The following is a 27167-nucleotide window of genomic DNA, read 5'->3' on the forward strand; positions in this document are numbered from 1 at the left end:
AGAAAAATATGAACGGAAGGGGCGATCTGTAACACATTGCACCAGCCCCATATTGCTGCTCCCACAGTGATTCAAGTCAAACATGGAGCCACAACAGGAGCTGATGACCCATCACTCCTCGGCGACTGGCAGAAGGAGATTGAGCTGGGGAGAAAATGACTGTTCTCAGGGTTAGACCACTCGTCCACGAACAAACTGAACCACCATGGCCAGGAGCATAACTCACCGCGATGCTCGCTGTGCGTTTCCACTGGCAACATCACAGGGGAGGAGACAAAGCAGGGTTGCACTGAGGTTTTCATGTTGCCTATGAGCTATGGCAGATTTTCATTTTGCATGCTTGACTTTGAAAAGGAGAATCTTTCCTTCTGGTCATCAATGATTACGCAGAAACCTTTGATATGGCCGGGTTAAGCCAGGAGAGGCTTTGGTCAGCCCTCCCTGCCTGACTCCTGCTCCGGGGCGTTTTACTCTTTCTGTCATTTAGTGCGTTTGCTTAAAGCGTTTCAAAAGCTGTCATCATCAGCCAGGACGGCTCCAGCATGTCCTCTCCCTGTCCTCTGTCCGAGCCAGTCCCCTATGGGGCCAGAAGCACCTGTCCTTCAGAACAGCCAGGCCTCTGCTTAACACTGCTGTCAGGGCCGGCGTTCTATCTGCAGATCACAACGCCTCGGGGGAAGTGAGGGGATGACGAGGACGAAGGATTGAAATGCTAAGTGAAAGAAGGGGATCGTGGTGCACACCATCTTTATGCTGGAGATTACTAATCACTCCCATGGTCCAGGAGAAGTGTTTCTGTTAAGTGAAGTTTAGGAAACATGTTTGTGCTCTAACCAAGATTAAACCAAAGAAAGTATGTTGTGCAGAAAGCACATCTGACTCCTGCACAGCTACCTGTCAGTGGGTGAAAGAAGGGACAGGAATGTATTTACATTTCAAATGTTTAGGATTTTATGCTGACGTGAATGTGTCCACCAGGAGAGTTAAATTCAAATTCTTGGGGTTTTTATGCTGATGTGGATATATTAATAATGTGCTCAAACGTTTCACTCGGTGTGCTTTGCTTCTGCTGCTGATGAACATTTAATGCTTTTCAAAGACAGCAGAAAGCCATCTGTTGAGGACAGTAATGATATCAGCACTGCGTTCACTGCGCTGGATAGAGCTCGAGTGAAGAGTGCATCGCTATGAGTGCTGCCAACATAAGGATCATATACCAAGCAGGAGATAACTATTACGGGCTGACAGCGCAGAGGCCTTGTCATGAATGTGAACAACACCCTCTGCCCGTGAATCTGTTACAAGAGTGGATGCGTCTCCAGATTCAACATTATGGGCACGTATTTGTGCTCCTGCATTATTATGTTTAGCCTGCAGGAATGTATTCTTAACTAATGGTGGGCCTCACTGTATTACGTGAATGTGTCTGCAAAAGTGAGACGGAGAGTGAGAACTGCACAAACACCTTTATCTTGCCAAGTCTTACAGCGATCTCTGCCAGTCTAGCAAGCTTCCCCTTCCTTATTCCTATGCATACTGTATCTACTTTTACTGCCTTGTTTGTTTCTCTCACTCTTCTTTCTTTACACGGCTTCCTCGGGGACATGGGTGGATAGGAATACAGCTTTCATTTATTTAGCCTGTGTGACTTTCACCTTTTTTAATGACAGGACGTGCAGGTTTCTCCATTCTGACTAGGACGACTTCAATAGATTTTTTAAAAATGTGTTTTTTTGTTCTTTTTCGCAGCCTCCTACACATGTTCTGGCCCACACAATACTGCATGGCGCAGCAGGGAATGTGCTAATAGGAGTCCATATTTCGCTCTGCCCGTGAAAGACAGACCATAGGGGTTTGAGTAATGAGCCAGTGCCACCTGTGCCCACGATGCCAGGAGGACGTGGACTATAATGCTGATGAGTTTCTGAGGGCCAATGTGCCACCGGGCTCCGTCGTTACCCCTCTTAACATCTCCATCCATCTTGGAAATGTGCTTCATGTCTCCCATTTCACTCGTTTGAATCCAAAACTTTGCCTGAACACTGCATTTGTTTGTGAAAAAAGAGTCTTAGGTCTCATTTACTGAGGAGGGCAGTGAGGGAGCACATTTACAGTACTGCAATGCTACCGTGGGCTTTCTCACAAAGTTGTGAGGAAGGAACGAAGAAAGGCTTTCTAATACAGACTGATGTGAATGTACGTATATGAATGAGGAAACATATTTGATGTAAGAATACATGCTGTCAAAGTGTTTATGACCTGAGTGTCATTTTGCCATAGTTGTGTGAAGAAGAAAGTTCATCATACATTTGGATGACCTTCCTTGTCAACAAGAATCCCGTGTTGTCTCTCATCAACAAAGCTCTACTGTTAAAGGATAAAGGTAACGTTGTCAACAAATGCCATGAAAAGACCAAAAACCACGACGGAATTATTCATGCTACCAATTATTGTCTGTGTATCAAAAGCCCGATTTAGCTTATTCCTAAATTTGCCATGAAGATTCATTGTTGTCCAAACACTATTAAAAGCACACTGTTGCACTGGGCGACATGTTTCTTCATCAACATGAACACACTGTACAATTATTTTGAGTAAATCCTACATCCCCCGATCTGCTGCCAGAAATACTCCCTCGTGCTCCAATTGTGTATTAATCCACCGCTGAAAATAGTCCCCAACAAATGCAATATTTACTCCAGTTTGAGTAAGTTTGCTAAGAGCTACAGTGAGGAAACAGAAAAAGGGATTTACTGGTATAAACTCAAACATAGAGATGAAGACGCTTCACATTTTTTGTTTTCCTTTGCTTTAACTCAACAAGGATTTTAATGTGGTCTGCAGCTTAAATTAAAGCAATGTTTTATCTTGCTATTTTGCATATCCATACGCTGCAGTATTAATATCCACAGACTGACTAAGCCACCAACAGTTTACGCTGTCAACAATATCCTTCAGGGACACAGAACAAACATAGTGTAACATAAATACATATAAATACAGGATATCTTCTCATAAAGAAAGTTGGACAAAGAGTACAAGGCAGTTTCTCAGTAATTAAGTCTGTTTGGCAAAAGAATCTCCAGAATATTAAATCTGCTACCCACTGTAGATATAAACAATTGGCATGGTTCATGTTTCTATATTTATATATACACAACAGCATACAGTATGGCTGAGAAGGTAAAGCTAAATTAAAGTGTGTGCTGTTGAGCAGACAGGATGAATTGCTGCGAATTGTTCCTTGTGTTTTCATTATTCATGAAGGTATTCACGTCTGGAGGAGAGGCAGAAACAACAACCAGACATTCAGTTTGTTAAATTATTGACGGAACCTCAAGACCTCAGAGAGGTTTCTCCCTTTGATATTGTTCAGGTTAAATCTGGCAAGCTACTGTGTTCTTTCCCTGCTTGTTTATTTTTTTTTTTCATTTTGACTTACAAAACCATCTCCTCCTCCACTCCTCCCAGCCTCTCTCCTGCAACACAAGACGGACTCCTCCCAGTCTTGCGGCAAGGGATGACATATTCACATTCTGGTTCATTTCAGTGGCTCTACTGTAATGGTTTGAAAGATGATTAAATGTGCACTTGTAGTTAGCTTCACTTCACATGACATCCTGTGTTATAACTCATTTCTCAAGCATCTCCACAGCTGACGGATCCAACGGGCGAGGTGAGAGAGCAATGCATAGCAAGTGACATGTGCAAAAGCTATCAAATCTGAATTAAGTGGAAAATGTGGAATTGCATGTGTAGGCTGAGTGAATTGCCGCGATATATACGAGCTATGAAGCGGCATCAGTGGAAGCAGGTTACATCAAAGATGCACAACCTTAAAGCAGACTGTTGGGAGCTTTGTTTTTCTTCTGTTGATTCCTCTTTCAAAGCACACACAGTCTTGTGAGATTCAAGCGAGAACAAACACTAAGTTGCCGTTTTAAGTCTGTTTACATTTGCCTCTGCTGAGGTCCTTTAGTCTCAACCCTGACTCCAACAGGTTTGCTTAGGGAAGTGTGTTCTGCATCAACAGCTGGAGGCTGGAGGAAGTTAGACACATGCTCAGATACAGACACACATGAGAGCTGTCCAACAGCCCAAAGCTGCTCACTCCTGATCAACTTGGCCAGAGCAGCTGGGGATTAAGTGTTTGCTGAAAGGCACACAGGCAGCAGTAATTGGAAGGAAAGACAGGGACATGGCTGCAATCCTGTTTTTCTCACCTTGAGACTCCTTCCTGATATACAGTTCAAAAAGAAAACTAGCGGGGCATAAAGGAACTACAATATGTTTCTCACAGATAGCACCAGAAACCGTAACAATTCTGTCAGCAGCCACATTTCCTGGGTGAAATAGTAGCAACTCTGCATAGAAGAATCTGATAAAAGCAAGAATAATAAGATGAAATGGCTGTTTCGTTTGTCTGCACGTAGAGCTGATGTGGCTGACACCATTATAATCCACGTGTCTTTGATCAAATCAGATGCTGTTGTAATGCATGTCAGTAATGCATATTAGGGAGCCAAATGTGATAAGGAGGACGCAGTTATGGGGGTATTTGAACAGCATGGTTCAAACATCTATGAGATGTCTCAATCTGCAATTTCTGCCCGGGGATTGGGAACTTGTGTCTTCTGATGTTTGACCTGAGCATCCTCAGAGCTGAGCTTCAACCTACACAGCACCACAGGACATATTGCCCACCACAGAGAAGGAAGCATCCCTGGAAAGGTCAGACTGAAGTCAGAATGCAGACTAAAATGGTCATATGCCATGTATACACTCTCCATATAAATTAAATGGTGCTTCTTAACAAGGCTCGAATAAACAGGACTGTGATAGCTACACTGTGAAAATGACGGCCTCGCGGTTGGATGCATCCGCCAACATTAGGTTGTTTCAACATAGCGTTTAAGTTTCTTCAAATGCATTTCACATGTTCAAGTTCAAGCTGCCTAATCATTACACATGTCACACCCGGATCAGTACTGATTCATCGATATGATACCTGTGGCTGAAGCCTTATAAAGGAAGAGTAAAGCACAGTTGTTGAAATACAAATATATGGTTTGTTTTCATTTTCAATTCGTTATCGTAATTAAAAGGTTCTGACTTTCCAAGTCGTAAATTGATTCAATCAGTGTTCCTGTTAAGATAAAGTAAACAGTTGGATATTTAATGAACTTACCATTTTTAGTTACAACTGAACTCATGATAATAAGTTCTGAAATGGTTGTGAACATGATACTTAGACACTTGTAGTATAGGTGGTAAACAAGTTGGAAGAAGTTGGCATTACCATTAGCGAAAGGTTTTGGCTGCAACTCCAGGGTCATTTTAGAGCATGTATTATATTGTGTTTATTACATTTACATTCTTGCCCCTCACACACACACACACACACACACACACACACACACACACACACACACACACACACACACACACATGATAATACTGCATGTGGGTGTATGTTTCCCACAGGTCCAGAGAGTGAATATAGATTTGAATCGTGGGCGTAGTAGTATGCATATCTTCAGTACAGAATGTGTTTGTGTGTGTGGTGAGAGGAGATGACCCGCAGGAGGAACCAGTGAGTGGTGAAAGTTCAGGTCAAGCAAATTGACGTCCATGCTTTTCAAATACTGCAATCACTGTCTCTGGCATCTGCTATCACTTATGTCTTGCAAAAAACACTTTGTAACTAGGGTTGAGAAGTGTTAGGATTTTAAAGATTCAAATACCGACTCTGCTGGTTCTTAACGATTCTAGATTCTGATTCTTTGAGAGGGTCAAAACAGGTCCAATGCTTATTCCACATTAAACAAAACTTGAACGCATCATAATGTAATTTAATGGTTCTCGGTGCCCAGAAAGTGCGCTGGAGATTAGATACAGCTTCAGCTAATTATATTCATGTGAGAGAGCAGCATCCATTAGCTTTCTATTTCAAACACTAACCTTTCACAAGTTCTGTGGATTCTGCATCAACGTGACCTTATAAATACTAACCATGTATGATCTTTTCATCTGCATTGCAAATCTTGCATTACACCGGGATATTAAGGGGACTGCTACAGTCTTTGGCTGGCAGTCAAACCGCTATTGGATGCTGGCTGCATTCAGTGGCTGCGGCATATCAATGACCAGCACAGTGGCCATTCATATTAAGACACAGTTCTGTTATGGTTTGTAATATAAGCTGGAAGTAAACCACGCGAGCCATTGGGTTCTCAAGAGGGGTATTGGAGTGTGGATCATGGTAAGCACAGGGCTACCTGTGATAATGACAGTGCTGTGGTTGGAGCTGCAGCTCCCACTCGTTTGTTGTTTATTCTAAGCTGGATCAATAGTTTATGGTCTTGCTTTACAGAATCCTACTGTAAAGTTCAATGACAGACGGGAGGAGAAGAGACCCGCATTATTACCTGGATGTGCTTAAAAATCAATCAGCAGCCCCCTTTGGGCTCAGGGGTGATTGACCAGGCCTTGTGGACGGCCTAATTGGGCTCTCTGCAAATAAGCCTCCGTAAGTGTCCTCATATAGTTGATGTGGAAAGAAAGGGGGGGCGGGTCCAACAGGTTGTGCAGATTTTTCAGTTCTCCCAAAGTGCTGATAATAAAACAAATAATTAGAACCGTGGAATGAATATAGAAGGTGAAGCTGAACATAATTCAATGAGATGTGTTTGTCTGCTGACTGAACAATGCAGGGAAAAATCCCTGATGTACATGCGCCTTCCCTTTTCCAGCTCTGAAACATATTCCATTAACACATCCAGGGAAAAGGCTGCCAACGTTTAATCAATGACCCTTTGTAGAGTTGAACTGCAAAGCAGGGCTTTATGTCCGAAGGCCACATGAACTGTGGCGACTTGCATGCAGCAGAAACAAGCTGTTACACCAAAGCTGAAAGACAGTAAAACGCTTCGTAGAGCAGAGGAAGACTGTAATCAGGTGATAATTCTCTGTGTTCAATGTTTGTATCAGCTTGAATAAAAAGCCCAAACATTAATAACACTAAATTGGACATGCAGTATTGTCCCCATATAATTCACAATTCTAAAACACATAAGAGAAAACCTGCTCAAGCTACACATTAAGAGGGCAGGGCATCATTGCAGTGGCTCTGCAGCGGTGAGATTTCTCTGGGGATAGAGTTGATACATTACTCTGGTCAGGCAAAGAGATTCACCTCTTTTCACAAAGGCTCGGCGCTGCCCTCCAATTCTGAGCATTGTTTAATTTGTCATTGCAGGGGGCAGTTACCTTTACCTCGGTGGAGCTGTGAGAGAGGGAGCTGTATATCTGACCCACGGAGAGAGGCTTAGCTAGCTGTGGTTTGATAAGCTATCACTTATATTTTATTGTAGATGGTTGGAGCGGGTTGCCTGGCTTTTGGCACCTAACTCCAGCCCTGTTATCCCCCGCTGTTAGATTGGGATTCACTGTGGGGTGACTGAGCGTATATCAGTATTGGAGATGTGGGAGCAAAATAGACCACCATAAACTACAGCACGAAGTTAATAGATTTATTGATTAGCCGGCCTTCTTCACATTCACTGCGATACAGTAGATTCAGCACATGGAATCCTCCTCCTGCAAGAGTTTGTGCCAGAATTACGGGACACATTTGTATTCCCGACCAGATGCTTTTTCTCTCACTCCCAACCTCTAGCTGTACCTTTCTCTTCCCCCCCAACACACCCCGATGCTTGGCAGTTCAAAGCATCCTCTGTACTCTTAATCCTTTAATCACCAACCTCAATCAGAACTGGATTTCTCACAGATTCTCCAAGACAATCATGCATGCGGGTTACAAAGTTGAACACACAACACAAGGATTCTTGTGTTTATTTACTCCCATGTCTATGTGCGTGTGCTCTCTGTCCCCTGTTTAATCTTGTTGTGGCATCCTTTCTGGTATTAGAGTGACAGTGCTCTAAATGCAGTGATAATGAATAGGCCTCGGGGAGTCTTTGCTGACTTGCAGCAGCAGGCTAATGAGATTAGCAAAACCACAGAGGGCCCGTTAACGGCATAAGCCCCCTATGAGGTAGAACAAGATGAGGAGGCAGGCAGGACTGGGGCGTCATGTGGCTTTGATCTGCAAAGTGAAGCTGACAATATCCAACACACTGTCCATAAAACTACCAACATATTACTACTACAGAAAAACACTTCAAATGTGTACATTCTTATACCTATCATTGGCGGTCTCAGCAAGTTTGGGATCAGAAAAAGGAAGACGGTCCACTGCTACTGTGTCTGTAAGTCCTTCCTGGTGTCATCCCCTTTGGATTTACTCAAATTTAAGGGTGATCGCACAGATTGGTTATCTCAAATGTGCATAGTAGATGTTCTCAAAAGGAAACATTTTCTTCAATTAGCAGCAGCTTGATCCATTCTTACACAATGTTCAGACACATTAAATGTCAGAAAATCATTCAGCTTGGGCGAACTGCTACGACAATCACATCAATGCCAACGCATCACATGCTCCATTCATTGCACATTACAAGCTGCACAATGGTAGTCCTCATTGTCATAGTGAATCCTCACAACCTTGACATAAAAACTGAACATTGAGGTAACAAAGCAGGCAAATCAACAAACCTACAGAACCTTTTTAATATTGCACTGACATTTTAATCATGTCTCCCTGCACTACAATGAATGCGGCTGCTTAAACACATTGTTAATGGATACTGGCTTCAGGGCAAGCTTTTGATTAAGCACTTGATTTGTATTGCAGTAGGCTGATGCATCATGTCCTGTTTCTGACAGAGGGCAAACAGACAGAAAGAGCAGCTCAGCCCACCAGAGCTGGGAAAACAAAAAAACATTCAGTTTGATCACATAATGTGCGCACAACCACAACCCTGACCTGAGCCTGTAAAACACTAATAAAGAACACGAGCATGTGATTTTATATACTGCGTTTATAAAATCTTCACCAACTTGACAACACATACGCAGCATTTAGAAAGAAATAACCGAAAAAAACACGAAAACAACAAAGTTGCAAGAAGCTCACAACACAACAGACGTCTCTCTTTCCAGGGGACACTAAAAAGTGATGCACATGATCAAGAGTAGGGTTTGATGAACATCTTTATAACTTTAAATGTGGGGATAGCAAACTCAATAGCAGCAAAACACACCCAACCACCAGGCACTACGTTTGCACACAGGTATTCATGTGCCATGTCTTATTTCTGCTTCAGTCAGTCTGACTTTGAAGCTACAGTACAAAGGTAAGAAGAGAACCGAAAGGAAATGATAAACAAAGTTTATACAATACGGCAGACAAAGAATCTGCCGTGGTTCAGTCGAGCCAAGGGAGTGTACAAGGAAGAGTGGGCACACAAATCCTTCAACCCACAACCACCCACACAGAAAGGAAGATAGATATGAGAATGATCAGACAGAGAGACAGTTAAGTCCTGGGGGGGGGGGGGGGGGGGGGGGGGGGGCGCTGCACAGTACTGCAAAATAAACTTTTTGATATTGAGGGTTTGTGCTAGTAACTATTCCTAGGCACAAGCTCTCACATAACCCATTTCATTTATATTATTATATCACTACGGCTACTGTTCATGCCGTTTTCATCATGTTTTTTGTACTCAATGCATTTGTTATCCTTGTTGCACAACCATTAATTTAACAAGAGCTCTGGGGGTAATTTAACAATTGCCCCGTGCAGTAACACATTTGCTCTTTTTGTGAGATGACCAAGAAAGCTCTAACAGTCCACTATAACAGGAAGTTACGACAGCTTGTATACTGTGTCTTTACAGCCTTATAACCTAGCCATTACAGCAGTGCACTAAATGATAATGAAATGAAGCAATACGTTCTTTCAGCTAGATGTAATGCATTTGCAACTTTTACACAGCGGTGGTGTTCTTGATGCTGACAGAGTTGGCATAAAGCTTTCAGAAAACAGAAAATTGGACTTACAGAAGAGAAGTTGTGAGCGCCGCATTGCTCTCCCCTGTATTTGCATGAGAGGAGCATGTCATCCAGTTGGTGGCTAAGTCTGTCCATAAATTCCAGGTTGGTTCCTTCAAAGTTTCTGGGGGGCAGAAAGAGCCTGAAGTCTGACAGCTTCCTGAACCAGGCCCGACGGTCCTCTTGAAGCAAGTCCAGAATCATGGGCCTCACTGTCCGGTTAGCCAGGAGCAGGCCCAGCCAGTGGCCTGCGAAATACAGATCGCTCTTGGTGAGCTTGTAGAGGCGGATGGGGTTGTTGTTGCAGATAGTGACTGTAGGGAATGCCAGTTCTTTGGCCCACTCTGCGTGGACTCGTGTGTGTGTGGGGAAGGAAAGCCAGTACAGTACGCGGTTAGAGGACCAGGATAAAAGCAGTCCCAGGGAGGTGCAGAGGGCCAGTAGCCAGAAGGCCCTGCGGCCCATAGAGCCACCAGGGAGGCAAACATGCCTCAGGCCGTGCAGGTGTGTCCTTGATAGCAAGGTGGAAGTGACTCGAGCTAGAGTTGGCTTTGTAGGACGCCGCTGACGACCTTTTCTAATCATAGCTGGGGATCCCCTCCGGAGACAGCGCCCCTCCAGGGCCATAGCTGCCCACAACGCTCCTACAGCCGCGGGAAAGGCTTCATTTCCCAACCAAGCCTCAGGGGCTGGGACCCACATATAGCTCCAGGATAAATCCACTACTGTAATCCACACCTGGATATGTTTGGTTTTACGAGTACTGATGGTCCATGCAGTCTTCACTGAAATGTTCTACTATATGAAAACGTAGAACCCACAAGTTCCCCTAAGGAAATCACTGTGTTTTAAAGTCGTCTTCCCTCTCCTGGTGGAGCTGTGATTAACTCAGCAGCAGCCAGGCTACTTGTTGGTCATCTCTCCTGGTCTCCCAATCTGAGAGTGCTCTAATCCTCCAAAAAAAAAATCAGCTAGGCAAATGTGCTCGAAGCAAGGTGGCTTCTACATGAGTGAGTCCAACATCCACCGCAGTTAGTGTGACAGTGAACAAGAGAGGATGAGACAGAGAGAACGAAGGCAAGGGGAAGAGGGAGGGGAAGAGAGAGGGAGAGAGGAGGATAGAATACAAAATACCGAGGGCTAGGCAGAGAGGACAAAAAGAAACAAAGAAGATAAGGTAATTTAAATAATGAGACAACAGTAGAAGGGATTGGTCAGCGTGGTGCAGTCTGTCAGAGAGCTTGCCTTGTTCCAGAGCTGTGGTTTCTCTTCAAAGTTACGTGAGTGTGTTTCTTGGCTTTACTGTCTTGAAGCGGCGCTCTCGAGCCAGAGACGGCATCCAGTTCCTTGTCACTATTAAGTACAAGCTTTAATTGAATTCACAAAAGTCTCCCATGCTCATTTGTTTTCTCTCTCACTGCCTTGAGTTCCTCTGGATGTCACCTGGTCTCTCCCCCCCACTTGGCTGTAACCAGTGTCATTAGGACCTGCGGGTAACCACGGGGTAGCTTCATCTTGTTGCGGACCTGCTTCCCAGCGCCACAGTGAGAAACATGCTACAACACACTTTCACATGGAGACGGAGCCACTCATGCGCATACACGGACGTACACTCACAGAGGTTTTCTGCGGGAGACCAGACCAGAGATAATCAGTGCTGTCACACTCTTGACTTCAACATCTCCCCCCTTCTCTCTGTCTCTTGTAACTCTCTCTTCTTCTTCTTCTTCTTCTTCTTCTTCTTCTTCCTCCCTAGTTGTTTCTCCCCCACTTAGAGGCAGCATCTCTAATCTCAATATTCCTGTCATGTCTCCGCTCCTCCTTCTAAAAATACTCTCCCCATATCAAATCCATCAACTTGCCCTCATGCTCCTCCTCCTCCTCGGCGTCGCTCTCGTGTCAGTCAAGCCCCGTGAGCTCGACCTCCCGTCAGTCTCCGTCTACTCCTCTTCTTCTTCTTCTTCTTCTTCTTCTTCTTTACTTTGAGCACGCACTCCCTCTCTTCTCTCCGTCGTCAGATAAGGCTTCTCTGTGCACTTTCCTCCCTCTGTGTCCTTGTCAGATTTATCCAGCTTTCTCCCTCTTCCCGCTCCAAAAGACTTCTCTCCCCTCAGTGATCTCTCTCTCTCTCTCTCTCCTCTCTCTCTCTCTCTCTCTCTCTCTTCTCTCTCTCTCTCTCTCTCTCGGTCTCTTGTGGTTTGCTCCTGTTTTTTTGCTCCGGTTGCCCGGCAGCTTGTCCTCCCGTTGCACCTCTCCTCCTCCTCCTGCGCCACAGCTCCGTCCACGCAGCCGGTGAGCCCGTCACTGATGAGAGCGCCTGTCTCTCTCTCTCTGTGCTAACTCGCGCTTTCCTTCGCCCCCCCTCTGTTTGTCTGCTGCTGCTGAGCCACACAACTACGGTGCAATGAGAGACTGCTGTGTGCATGAATGTGAAGGTTTGTGTGCAGCACAGCTCGATATGAGCTCTCCACTAGTTTCAACTCATTTTGTTTTTTTACCGTAATGGTAGTTTGTTTGGTAACGCAGTGTATGTTATTTAAAGGGGGGGTTAAAGGGGAATATACATGCAGGACAGTATACATCCTCCTTCAATGCTCCTCTTTGTTTAATACAATTTACCCTTTCGCAAGCTATTGCTATTGCAAGATTAGATTTAATTAATTAGTTTCCAAAAATAACTTTTTGTTTAATCTAATTTGTATTGCTTAGTAAAGATACTTAATAAAACAAAATAAACACAGCACACGTATTGACATTTTTGGTTAATACCGTTATTAAAGGAGTTTTTTTTTTTTATTATTATTTTTGCGTACAAATGAGAAAGCAACCTAATTTTTTTATTTTAAGTTTAACGCCCGAGCGATAAATTAGAGAGGCCAATATTAATGGCTGACTAAAACGGTGTTGGCATTACATAGATCCTCCACCAGGGAGCACCGACAACGTGATTGTTCCACTGTAAAATGACCCACTTCGTAAATAATACTGGTAGTAATTTATTTACGGGATCTATATAATGTTTATTCTGTGTTTATTTAAAAAAGAAAGACAAAACCTTTAAACTAAACAAATGTAGAAAACCATGAAGATTACAGAAAGTAAAAAATAACCACTATGTGGACGTCTTATTGGCTCGATATGAACACATTAAACACTCAAACTACATCAACTCTTAGGAAGTCTGGGCAAGAGTGATTGCCTCTTACCTCGTTTCTCATTTGAACCCTTTCTCGACCTTTTTTATCCGCTTTAATAGTGAAGCTTTAGTTCATACTTGCCAAAAAAACATCTGTGTCTAACAGTCAAGTTAAAAACACTTCATCAATACAAGTAAACAGCCTTCTGAGCCAACTTCCCTTAAGTGCTCTCGTTCACTCAATGCTTTAATGCATAGTTTAATACAATTCTAATTCAAGGTGCTCATCAGCATTCACCAGCGTTCTTCTGCTAATTACAGAGGACAGCCTTTTCTCCGAACAGTTTCAATTAGAGATTTGTTTGGACTTCCTAGTTGCTGAGGTGGAATAAAAGAGAAAATAATATTCCAAATCCAGAATATAGCTCCTTCTTTATATTTTGTGGAGCAGCTCTGAACCATTATCACAACAGATCATTTTTGCCATGCATCGCCGAGGCTAAATTATTACAAAACAGCGTTGCGACACAACGAGTTGAGTATCTAATTTGCTGCAAGATCAACCAAGTGTGTGGGCTTGACACTATTTTGACTTGTGCACACGTTTGCTTTTCATTGTTTTTTGCCTGATGTTCGACAACACCGCTGTGATCTCATCTTTGAATATGTGATGAAAAGACATTTTTAACTCGGGAGCTATGAAGCCCACACATGAGCCTAAAAAAAAAAAACCTTTCACACTGTCAAAAGAAATTAACTTAGAGACCCATAAAGGCATGTGCACACAAGCAGGCCCGTGATGCGCACACACACAAAGAAAAACATCATTCCCAACTAGCAGAACGAGGACTGTAAAAACGTTGAAAGAGTAAAATACATCCATGTATAATGAATAACCGGTCAAAATACAAAGAACAGGGATGCGTTATTGAAATGTCAAATGCATGCATGCTCAGTAACTTTATGCTACGACGGTACACATGCACACACACACACTTGTACACACAGACTAGAGTCAGAGGCAGCCTTCCAGAGCTTGGATCCACGGGCTGAATAATTAGCTAGGAGCCATAAAGAGCATTTCACAGTCCAACTATGCAGTCAGTGTAAAGAATAGCTCAAAGGCTCAACATATCCAATTTGCAATTCTAAAACATAAGGGAAATCACAGATTAATTAGGGGTATAACCAACTCAAGCGTCAGATACAATTACACAGCATTGTATGGCTGCGATGCCATGGCAGGCATTTCCTATAAATTATTCCTGTATGCTTTTGTCAACAACATGGTCTCCGATCAAAGGACACGTGGTGGTAACTGGACGTGAGAGAGCAGCCTGTAAATAAAAACCACAATTAAACATTCATAGCTTCATGTTAATTAGGCCGAGGATGTTTCGGAGAAGGAAAATCGCTGAATAGCACAACAATGGCTTTGCAAGCGGTTGAGTCCGCCGCGAGGAAGGCTAGATGATTCACGCAGGCCTCGTCTGTGAAAGCACAGGTGTAGGCCGCGACACTGGCAAGTAGATAACACATGAGAGAGAGGGGAAGAAAAACAGTGCATCTCATGACGAGCTGCTATTCATCAAAACCCACGTTTGATTTAAAATGACAGTGATGGCAGGCAAAGCAATCAATGGCTTTTTTACACTTTATTAATTTTCTAATCTCTATGCAGTAACAGTACACTGGGAGGGTAGCTTCACCTTCCGCTTCTCCCTGACCTCATTGGTTTTCAAACAAACCCTTGGGTAGCCACTGATTAAGCCGATTGATGCTCTTGTTGATAGACTCATTACATCTAATAGTTGTTGTCAAGGTTCAAGGAAAGATCTAGAAATTGCTTCCTTTGTGATGAGGCAGAGGAGGCTTTGCAGGGACTTCTCTATTATTTTCACTTTCACTGATGATGACACGTCGCACTCAGGTGCTTATTTGTGTCCGACTAAGCACCGCTGGTCATCGATGGGATTCCAGCGAGGTCGCTCCCACCTAAAGACCCTGTTTATCCTTGACGTCTAACAAACGTGTTGAACGCATTTCCAGATTTGTATGAATGTTTTAAAAGCTGCATAGTTTACGTCCTACGCAGCAGTAGTGTTGTTGGACGGTGTAAAAACACTCCATAGCTCAGACTACTAGTCATAAACCCCAAGGGGTACCTTCATGCAGCGTTAAATGATTTGCTTGGCCACTTGTGTTCAGCAGAACATACAAACTATCACCCGATACAGATGCTAACAATGACTGACGTGTGAGAACACGGTTGCTTTGTGTTTTCTGTCCACCTGACAAATGTAACTCCAATATTTTTGCTATAATTTGATCTCAGCCAAGTCCAGTGGGAAATATCTGGCTCTTGAGGTTGCTTAGTCGCTAACTTTGTTTGTCTGCAGGTTGGTGCCGGTCAGGTAGTGTGCAGTGGATCTTGAAAGCGGCAGCTGCCTTTTTGGGGGTAAAAACACGCTTGAAGAAGGTTATTATAGAAACAGAGTATTTGCAGCTCTTTTTCTACAAAATGAAGATGAAATATACCCAAAAAAACGTATAACGTGTAAAGAATACACAACTTCTTCTGCAACAAGTTTAGAAAAGTGTACAGTCATTTCCCTTTTTGTAAAGATTGAGATGAATACATATTTAGAGTAGTTTCCATAAACATGAGCCATCAGTCTGCTGTGTTCACTGACCTCTCTCACCAATCTGTAAAGGATGTCCCCTTTTGATCAAATATTATAGGAGCTGCACGTTGGACTCGTTTTGAATGTAAAGCTTTCATTCTTCTCACTCACACAGAACAAGAAGAAACACAGCAGAGTTACTTCTACCTGTAGATGGTGGCGCTGTCGATTCTGCTGCTGAATGAAGGAGGTGACATGACTCAAAGGAAATTGTAAAAGCCTCTGTAGGTAAAACTAATGATTTGACTGTGATGAAGACACTCAGCTCAGCTGCAGTTTAGCCTCAGGCAGGAAGGGAACAAACCTTCACTGAGGTAAGAGGAAAGCACAGGGGACTGGAGTCGAACACTTTCATTTCATGTTTTATTTTAATAAGAGCAGGTGAATGGAGTTTTGTTGAGTCTGTGCTGTAACTGACTTACGCAGCTCCACTCGCAGAGTACGGGTCAAGTTTAGATTTGATTAGATGAAGAGTCTTGAGGGTATATTTAATAACAATCTCTGGAGAATACTAATACAAATGTTTTTACATTAAAAGCCCAGAATTATCGTCTTTTTTCCTCGAGAATCAGAGGGTAACGATTGCAGATGAACCGCTCATTGCAACTATTAGCTAAATCAATAGAGGTGAAAGTGAATTGTGTCAATCCCTGCTGGCTCCAGTTGAAGCACTGATTCACCGTTTCTGTTTCTGCCTGCAAACGCCTTCAACCAGAACTAAAATGATGCACCTGACACACAGCTGGCTCAGCGCCACAAAGACTAAACACCACGGCCTCGATATCAGCGCGTTGATAAGCAGATCGAGATGTAGTCTCCTAATTCTTCCCTCTTCCCTCTCCCCTGCCCTCAGCCCTTTTGGATTTCCCTCTTCAAAATGGAAGCGCTGGTTAACACCCCTCGGGTCACCGCCACGTCATCCGCCTGCCTCCGCTCAGACCGTCTGTAACACAAACCCTGCTGATAACCAAGACGACACAAAGAGAAGACTCTCTCCCGACGAGGCCACCGAAAGTTTGCCTCATCAGTCCCCCCCAATTTCCCCTCATAAGAGATATCTCTAACAAGCCGAGACCAGAGATTGAGGAACTGGATGTGAGGTTAATGAATGCCATTCAAGACATTCTGTCCGGCATGAGTGCGGACAGGACAGCGAGACCCAGGGCAGAGAGGGCCACGTCCTGTTCCTGTCCTCGCTAGCCTTAAAAAAAAACTTTAAATGGACAAAGAAAGCTTTTAAATTGAGCTTTCTGAAACGTCAGGTCTTCGGCAGGTGAATCATTTTTTTATTAATCATAAAGCACAATCTGGATTAAACCAAGACAAAGTGCAGCAGTTCTTATGATACATTTCTGATCTGCTGCTTTGTTATGAACTGTCCATCTCTCAGATTGTTCAGGACAGGTCTGTTTACTTCCCCCCAGAATCAAACCTGTAGTTTTACTTTGTATTGTTGTAATTGTTTGATTTAATTATCACAACTTGAAGTCTGCTCCAACAACTCTTGAGTTCTTTATATTTAGGGCTTAAGACTTATTATGTTTGCCAATGTAATTTATTCAAATTGGGATTATTTATTCAAATCCTGTAATGCGCTGTCATTTTTTAGTCTCGTGTTAATTGTGATTTATTCTATTTTAGTTTGTTTTAATTGAACTAAGTGCTGCAGAACCGGAGCTGGTTAGTACTATTAGCCGGCTTGCTAAGTCTTGTGTTGTTGCACTTGCTCGATGTTTGGCCAAGTTGTTGACTCATCATCATATATCACGTCATGAATAAGATTCTCTCTGTGAAACTGTAGCGCCGCTAAATCACTAAAATGCCGGATCTTACATTATTTTGCTTTTAGCCACAGTTTCTATTTTAAGGTCAATAATAAATGTCATAATAAAGACAGATATGATGAACAACACGCTTTTTTTCATCTCATGCTTTTGAAACTGCTATTTAATGGTTGACTGAGCATATGTTCATGCTGCTCCCCCCCCACACCTTCTTCTTCTTTTTTGTCAAACTGCCATTTTCACTTGTATTTAAGGACAATAGGGAGCACTTGTTTTGGATCAGGCCCCACACCTGGCTCACATTTAGACAGAACAGGAGGCCTTTTAAAATTTCAAGAGCAACTAATCACAGCAGAAACACGGAGGTGTTGAAATATGTGTGCGAATGAAAGCCTGTTGGACGCTTCCAGGGCTGAATGAATCCTTTACTCATAACATGCGGTCAAAGTGAGTCTTTGTCATGATAACCAAAAGATTGGTAGGCTGTTGATGCAGCGGGATTCCCATCCCTATGATTATATAACATTATCTCTGGTTAACCTAATAATCTTCCCCAGCTGACACTACCTAAATACTGTCTGACAGTTTGGCAACATCCCAGCCGCACTCTGCACACACACACTCCTGCCCTTTACAGCTCCCCTCGGCAAACCGCCCTCTTTGCAAACCCAGGTCACGATTCAGCCAGCCGCTTCGAAAAACCAGTGCAACACAATCCACGTTGTACACAGGGAAACAACTCCTCAGTAGCTTTAAGACTAAATATAATACTGTACAACACTATTCCCGTATGGTGACATTGGGAAAACAAATGCAGAAGCAGCAAGGCAGAAGTCAAATTGTGAAAGGTTATGTGTGCGAAAATGGATTATTTACCGAGCTGCTGTTTTTAAATTGCTTCTCTACCATTTTGGACTAGTTAGAAAGTATTTACCCAAATGATTGAGCGTGGTTGCTGAAATGTACAGCTGTTTGTTTGATGACGCATTGGGAGTCAACTAAAAGCAAGCATCCGTCTGCAGAGCTGTGTGATAGCGCCACTATAACACTAATACTACAGTTATTTATTTCCATGTCGATACTTTGTGGTTTATTCTTTTCATTATCTATTATTTTACAGCTGAACAGAAAATAAATCTATAACTATTTTGAGAATTGTTTCATTATTTAGCTTACAACTACAAACACATAGCAATTTACTCCTTTTGTTTCTCTTATTTAAACAATAATCGAGTTTTGGATTTTTGGACGGACAAACAAAAAGCAATTTTAAGATGTCAATTAAGGATTTAGAGAAATGCAATTGACACTTTTCACCATTCTCTGACATTTCATAGCCCAAACCATCAAATCGAGAAAAAACATTCATGCAGGAATCTTCTACCCTGGTTCTTGGTCCATTTTAATGTTTCTGTGTTTGAGCCCTGACAATAACTGGGTGCAGGGTTCTTTTTAACAAATCTTTGTTTACAATATCTATATTAAGGTCTTAAAGTTACATGGAAATGATTAAATCAAGCAAAAGTGTTCACTTCTAAACTCAAACAACATTAATACTAAAGGAAATATCCAAAGGTACTAAGTCAATTGAAACTGAAGCAATGGCACGTTAGTGGAGCCAGGTATGAGCAACCAAAATAAGTTCACTTTGTCTTCAACTTGCTGGATTCATGACCTCCTGTCTGAAAGCGTGTCAGATTTAACAAGCATCAGAATTCCCACCATGTTCAAAGTTTTCCGTGTGTGTCTGTGACTCAGTACTTATCAGCTAAATCATTTTTATAAAAGTTCAACAGTTGGTGAGTGGCAGCATGACTAGATTCAGACTATTACGCCATCTGAAGATTGTCTGGGAAGCCATTTTGTTGCCGCTCCATTACTTAATGGAATATGAAGACCCATCTCTTTTGTTCAGGATTTTGTTCAGTAATTAGAGACGCACATTTGTAGCTTAATTAACTTCTGCCTGGTATGAAATCATAAGCAACATCTCAACCACTGATGCACTTCTGAGTGCAGAGACTGAAGGCATTGTGTTCCTGATTAAATACAATCAGCATCCAGGTGCTAACGTGTCACTACCTCTCTAATGATACATGCAGGACTCCTGCAGTTATGCTTAGCATCTCTCTTGTCATTTTTCTTATTAAAGCTATGGTAGGTAGATTTATTTTTGTGTCGTTATTGGGCAAACGTTCCATAATAACCTTTCGGCATATTGAAATCCAAGTGGTCTGAACAGAACTTCGACCTCCTTTCGTTTGTTTTTTTAATCAGGCTTTAGACAATCTAGCCTGTGACGGGAGACTTTGGCCAATCACAGGTCATTTCAGAGAGAGGGCAGTCCTATTGGCTGTTCTACAAATGCAGATGGGCGAAGACAGACTTATCATAAAGAGAGTCAGACAATAAAACGCAAAAAAAGACGTGTCAGAATATTGGCAAAGCGCTTCACCGATGGAGAGAAAATATTGCTCATAGTTTAACCTTCTGCTAACCTGTAGCCAAAGGCTCACGGCTACGGCTACTTCAAGTGCATGTTTATATAGCTAGCTAGTATGTCTCAAAGGGCTCACACTTTTCCCTAGAAAACATAGGATGCTAATTCTCATAGAATCAGGATCACAAGCACTATGATGTTAGAAATGAACGACTGGTACTCGTACAGGTTACTGTATAACGTGTGTGCATATGCCCCTGCTCATCTGGTGAGAAGTGCTGAGACAGAGAGGGGAGAGCTGCAGGAGGAGGGCTGCATTTTCAAACTCTGATGGCTTTTTGTGCCTTTTCTAGAAAGCTGCCTACCCCTGCTTTAAAGTGTTTGCCCTGAGGTTTCCAAGGGAACAGCAGCTGCAGCTGTCACAACATGTATGGATGTGGCAGCAGTGGGACTAATGTGGGACTTTACCGATAATCAAAGGCAGTTAGATTTAAAATGAACCTGTCCCGATCTACTTCCTAAATAATAAAAGAAAGGATAAAGCAAATCTCTGCGAGGGAATGGAAAGCTCAGAGTCGAGATTGCCACAACAGTTCCAGCTAATGATGTTATTAGTGCTTTGGAGCAGCACAATCAATCAGAGAAGTGATTAGCATGAGCATGTACAGAGAGCTGGGCCATTAGTCAGATGTGATGTGTGTAACCTTCAAGACTCCACTAAACCACCGTGCTCATGCCTCCACACTAACAAAGTGTATTGTGAGTAAGAAAACACTAATGGCTTCTAAAACAGCATCTTTTTGTTGTGTGGTATTGTGTGTTCACGGCATTAAACCTCTTACAAGTGAGGTCCACCTTTTCCAACTGTATGAGCGATGGATTACTCTCCACTGCGGGGTATATGTGCTTTATGCTGTTTAATAAAGAAACTTAACAGTAGTACAGTCAGAGGATGTAGCAAAGAAACAGAAACACACTGAGCTGACGAGGGTGCTGAGGTGAAGCAGGTGAGAGATGACCGAGTCGGGAAGCTGTTGTTAAATTGTAACCATAGAAATGTATCTGTAGCATAATTATTATTCAGGGATATATTTCCAACCTCATCTCAATATGTGGGTATTAAGCCTTCAGTTTGTAAGGAGCTGTAACGTCTTTGAGGGAAACATCATGGAAAGGCTCCAAAGGGAACAGAGTCCGGCCCGTGTTAAAGTTAAAGTTAAAGTGTTTGACATTTTGAAACATGGAGGATAAATTTCAATGAACAGAATTAATAGTTAATTAGTTCATTTTTGATCGATCAGGAAATGAATACATTTCTGAAAATGAATTTATAATTCATACCCTTTTAATGATGTAGGAATTATGAGACTCAAAGAGATTAAATGTGCCAGCAGAGTTGTTTGGACTTTTGATGGATTCATGTGAATCCTACATCAATCCTTCAGCCATTCACTTTTGATTTTAGGAGCCACAAGTGTTGTAGCCACACAACCCTTGTCGAAACAATAATCCTTGACTGAAGAACAAACATTTGAAGGAACGATTGTGCTCATTTGACGTTGTCATTTTCTTTATCACATGCAATCATTGAATTAGCCCCATTAACATTTCATCTGACCACAGGGTAACGTTCAATGTCGTAACGTTTACATTTGACACTTGATAACTTCTTAATTTACGTAAAAACCTTTTTAAGTTTGTGCTGAAATGATTGATTCCACACCCACTCGGGCTGAAGGATACTGCAATGTCACAGCTAAGGTAGAAACATTGACATACAAAAACAAATTGCTTCTGAAATAACAGTTTTGATAAGAAAGAGGATTATAATGGAATTTTTGTATTTACCAACATAGTTAGTTTTTTTCCATTTTTATAATCTCCCATAGGGCTATTTACACAAGATTAAAATGCGTAACAATGTCTCCACTTCTGTGAATTCCTCGCTATGACAGCGTCCGTCCCATGTTCAGTGGCAAAGTAATGTAAAGTAAAATGTATTTTAGTTCACCCCTCTCCTTTCCTCCACTCTGTCTCTGACTGTAGGTGTGTGTTGCCGCCCTTCGCGAAGTACAGCGGAGGAGGGAATGTAATAAAAAACAAATAAATTGTAATAAAAAACTAAAAAAAACTTGCATTATTAACTCGGGTGACCTTTTGATTATTAAAACCCATCAGAGACATTAGCTCAAAAGCAAAATGTGCAGATTAAACAGAAAAATAAGACCAGGAGTTATTTATAAAACTATCAAAGTCAACAGTATAAAAAAAAAAGAAAGAAGCCTTCATAGCGATGAAGCGCCCGGTGCAATTCGTCAAACTCACTTAGGAAGACATACTCCACGGACTTGAAGGAAAGCTTTGTTGAAGAAACCGTTCAGTTTGCTGCAGAAATGTGTCGCTCATAGAGTTTATATTTACGTTAACATCTTTAAGCGTGACATACTGTCAAACTGTTGAGACGTCTGTGTTATTTGAAGGATGTGATGACGTTTAAATGAAGTGAAGTACAGTATGTTGGTTGTGGTGAGGCTTGGCGTAGCAGTGCCACTATGTGCAGAGGTAAATTGGTTTGTTGTGGTGGGGGATATGTTGTTGTGGTGCAGCCAAGCCCATGGGGGCCTCCGGCAGTATGAAATCGCCCCTGCCCATGTGATTCGGGATTTTTAGCAACACATGAAAGTCACACTAAAATAATCCTTCCCCACTCCGCAATGCTGTGAATTCACCAAGAAATAACTTCCCCTCCCTTTTTCAAGCCATAACTTATTAACCAGAAGGAGTTTCCACAGAAGCTTTCTGAATCAAAGGGTAACTGGAGTTGGAAATCATTGCGGTACACTGTCAACACCATCAATCACACTGCCCTCCGCAAGCCTCAACTTTCGATTTATACGACTTTGATCTTGAACTAAATACTTATTTTGAAAATTAGGCTGGACTGCAGAGATAGTACACATCATTATATCTCCTCACACTTATGAGGACTAGATGCTTCTGAAGGAGGAAAGAGAGAAGGACAAGAACTGGGCAAGACATTTACTGGGAGGCCTGTTTCCAGCTGTTTCCCGCAGGAGATGTTGACCCTTTTGGGGATCTGCTTTTAGCGTGAGGCTGGAAGAAGATTGCTGTGGCATGGCACTGTAAGCGCTATCATGAATTAAAGATGAGCTCAAGTTATTCTTCTGGCTTGAACTGACTGGAATCGTTTCTAATTCGCATTTTATTTGAAAGCCCATAACCAGCATGTCCTTTCATTTACAGAATCACATATGTTCAGGTTTCAGGGCTACTCTGGGTCTTACAGAGTATAATTTAAATGCATTAAACAATTAACTGTGCCTTTCTCTATAAGCAGGTTTATTATTTCTATTCTGGGCAGTCTTCACTAAAGAAACAAAGGATGTGCAGAGTGCAGGATGATGAGGGTGTACAGAGTGCAGGATGATGAGGGTGTAAAGAAGGTGCCAGATACCATGAATGTAGCAGTCCATACCAATACAGGGAAATTCCACGACAACCTCGCTTTACCCGCCAAGCTTTGACAACAAACCCCTTCATCGTCAATTTCTTCTTGCCTTGTTGAAAATGGTGAAAGTGAGTTGAAGGAAGGTGTCGCTGCTCATCCTCCTCATCACGAGTGCGTTACCAACACTGCTGTTTGAAATGTGTTTGAAGTCAAATGGTCACACACTTCAAAGCCACCATCTTCTCTCCCTACTGCATTCCTTAAAATGAAGATGAGGGATGTTTTGAATGTAGATACAGTAGAACAAGTCATTGCTTCTCAGGCAATAAATCCTCCTGCCAATCTTAAAAGAAACGCAAACGCGGCAAGCAACAATTCGTTGAACGGCACCCCCATTCTGGACCTTGAATCCTTGTTTATTATCGCTGCCATGCTCGAACAGAGTGAATGGATCACTACACCTGGGCTATTTACTCCACTCGTGCTTGCTCCTCTGTCCCATTCACAGAATTGATTGAGTTACTGTACCTTTTTCAAAAGAAAATGGAAGCCTTTTCAAGAAAGACTTAGGTACTGCACAAGGATGCATTTCCTCCAGAGCATAAAGACATATTTTTCCTACACCAGCTGATTCTTGGGGAAAAAAGTTAAGAGTCTACAGCCATGCAGCTCTGTACTTAGGTTATAATTAGGCAAGGCTTTACTTTGGATCAATGAAGTCATTGGGATTCATCCCTTGGAGACTGTGAATGTTTGAAAGGTTTTTTAGTCTAGACGAAAGTGATGGACAGGCCAATTGGAAGACTGACATCCCTTGAGGCATTCTGGCAGCGTGGCTAAAACCTAGATATCCAACTAATCCTGAGTGAGTTATTAGATCTGGTCCAGCCCTGTCTTCACATGACCAGTAGGGCCAGTCACAGGATGTTCCACAACGTTACCTTTCAGTGAGTAGCCTATGACTGCAGCACATTACCGGGGGACCAATCTGAACCAAACTGGTCCTTTAAACCTTAAGAAATATAAAGAGTTCTTTCAGGTTAGCTCAATGTTTTTATCCTGACCCAACAGGGGACAAAGGGATGCAATCCTGAAAGGAAAACGTGGCTGTGCTTTCCATGTAGTGCCCAGTTAGATTATTTGTCATGCTGAAAGCAACTGTACCTTGCGAACCTATAAACTGATGAGCTCTCTCGACACACTCCGTTCAGACTATGGCAAGAACCTTGCGGCTTGGGCCAAGAAAAGCAGCCTGCCTCTGAGTGACAAGTTATAAATTGCTATAAAAACAAGCTATATAGGTCCAATTGTTTTGGAGCATGTATTGTATACGTATGTAAAGTTTGGGGCAAGTGTAGAGAGAAATATTATGACATTGATCCAGGGATTTAGTTACTGTTCACACACATACTGCATTCTCCACTGCTCCATTACTCAAGAGCTTTATCAAAGTTTTAGAAATATATAATAATATTTTCAAAGTATACTGTATGTTGCTTCTATATGATGTTGTTTGATCTCTTACACATACAGGAGGTGGAGTTTAAACTGAAAAGGTCAGACATGTTGGCACAGGGCTAAGCAGTAGTGAGATTTGTTGAAGGTTACTTGAATTAGATCTACACCACCGCATGACCTTTTAATGCTGAAAATAAAAACAATTGGTGGCTCTGAAAGGAAAGAGGTGAAGGTCTGATGTTTACTCTCCACTTTCAGTGACATTTTGTGATCTACAGTATATAATTAGGCTAACACTAAAGTTAACAATGATTACACAGAAACAACGACAGCTCCTATGAAAATGAACAAAAAGTAACTTTTCTAATGTATGGACATTTAGGCCCGCGAAGGTTTAGGGCTTAGTTAAACAGAAATATTAGATAAAAACTGATATTAGATCGTCTTCTTTTGAAGCCAACCACACGACATAATGTTTAGAAAGGTTTTGTTCCAAGGTTGGATTTTTAGTTAGTGGCTTTGTTATACATTTGAGTGAGTTTCTGATTTCAGGTACGATCTACGTTTAAAGGCAACACGAATGAGACTATAAATAATACTTTTAAAAGACAGTATTTGAACTCCCTTTATCCAATGATTGTGTCGTCGTTGAGGATTTTGGTTGCTCCTAGGAGTGTGTGACGATAAAATGATTGTTTTCTTAAGAGAGATGTACTGTACCTCAGGGTTTCCATATAAATAACTACATCGACAGTAAATATCTCTGCAGGTCCTTCAACTAATTTTAGGCTTTAAAGGTTTTACAAGCAACACGATCTGCAAACATTACTGCAACCCAACATAGTCATCTCATCAGCATCTGAACAGCAGAACTTGGGAGCATGGGGTTTAAAGAAAGCTGTTTCAGCAGATGTTCGTTTAGTGGCAGGGAGATGACAAACAGCTCTGCAGGTAAGCAGCTTCCTGATTTCTGAGGGAACATGCAGCGGTGATGATGTTGACTTTGCAGCAGCAGAATACTGATGGAAGTTTAGACTCTGGCTCATGTGCTTGTTTTTAGAAATATCAGTAGGATTTGTACACGTGTGTCGAAAAGAGAGTCGAACAATATTGGCGAAGAGTTTGGAGAGAAAACGGCTACTGATTTAGTCTTCTCTCACCGTATCCAAAGGCCTGCGGCTTTGGATAGCTCACGGCTGAAGAACACTAAACTATCAGGAACATATTCTCTCCATCTCTCTGATTGATGAGCCTTCTGCTAACCAAAGGCAGCCGTGAGCTCATGCTTTAGCTGTAGTCGTAAGCAGAAGGTTAATCTATAAGCAACATCTCTCCATGTTTCAGCGAGCAGAGAGGAGAGAGCTGCAGGAGTTGGGCTGTATTTCTGAAATTCTGGAGGGTTTTCTTGCATTTTCTAGAAAACTGCCTCCCATGGGGGTTCCACTTGAATCAGAAAATGCTAAAACTTAATGTGGAATTTTAGCAAAATGATGGCAAAACAATACTTCTTTAATGTATGTGCCAACAGAGGCAACAACAGCCGGTCTAACATTTTCTGACAGATGGATATTTTTGAAACATCACTTTATAACAAAAACTATAACAATGTTTCATTTATACAGATAGTTGATTCTTGGCTCTAAGAAAGGAATGTTTATTCTTATAAAATAATCCGTGCTTTAAGAAAAGGAATCCCTTAATCTTAGCAACATTTAATGTTGCCTTTCTGTTTATCTACAGGTATTGATTTGTTTGTTTGCCTCCCTTCCTTCCAGGGAATAACATTATTGTCAGAGCACTGCCAGGAAAGAAGCATCTGGATGAAGAAACGCTGCAGAAACAAAATAGATGGCCCAGAATTGATTGCTGTAATCATTTAATTGACACTTACTGTTTGCAGGCGAGGCACTGCCAAGCTCGGTCACAGTTGATGCTGACTTATCAGAAAGCAACTTCAAAAAATGACCTTACATTAAAAAATATACTCAATGGGCCGTAAAGTCTTAAGATAACAAATGAGCAGAGGAAATGGGGGACTATTTTCAGGAACCCCATTTTAGTGGATACCCTTCAGACAGGCAAGCTGTTACCGAGCTGAACCATATGCATCAAGGGACCCAGCGTCACGTCTTGCCATGCCGCCGCGAATCCTCAGTGGCACGCTCGGAAATGGCATGAAATGAAACAAAAATGACCGGAGAACTGGAAGCTCCACTCAGTCGCTCACATCTCTGTCCAACAG

The 27167-nt window shown here is 42.2% G+C and overlaps 1 protein-coding gene across 4 annotated transcripts in view; it reads right to left on the minus strand.

Moving 5' to 3' along the window:
* asic2 (acid-sensing (proton-gated) ion channel 2) overlaps positions 1 to 27167 on the minus strand; it is a 227299-nt gene that overhangs the window by 72602 nt on the left and 127530 nt on the right. Inside the window, exon 1 of one of the 4 annotated variants that reach the window (XM_029437548.1) lies at positions 9964 to 13151. The exons of the other annotated variants lie outside the window; for them this stretch is intronic. Coding sequence (XP_029293408.1) covers positions 9964 to 10656 — 693 coding nt within the window. The 5' untranslated portion in view covers positions 10657 to 13151. Of the gene's footprint in view, positions 1 to 9963; positions 13152 to 27167 lie in introns of those variants that run through there. 4 annotated transcript variants of the gene reach the window in all.

This window comes from Cottoperca gobio, chromosome 8 (genome assembly GCF_900634415.1).
Source record: "Cottoperca gobio chromosome 8, fCotGob3.1, whole genome shotgun sequence".
Taxonomy (NCBI): Eukaryota; Metazoa; Chordata; class Actinopteri; order Perciformes; family Bovichtidae; genus Cottoperca; species Cottoperca gobio.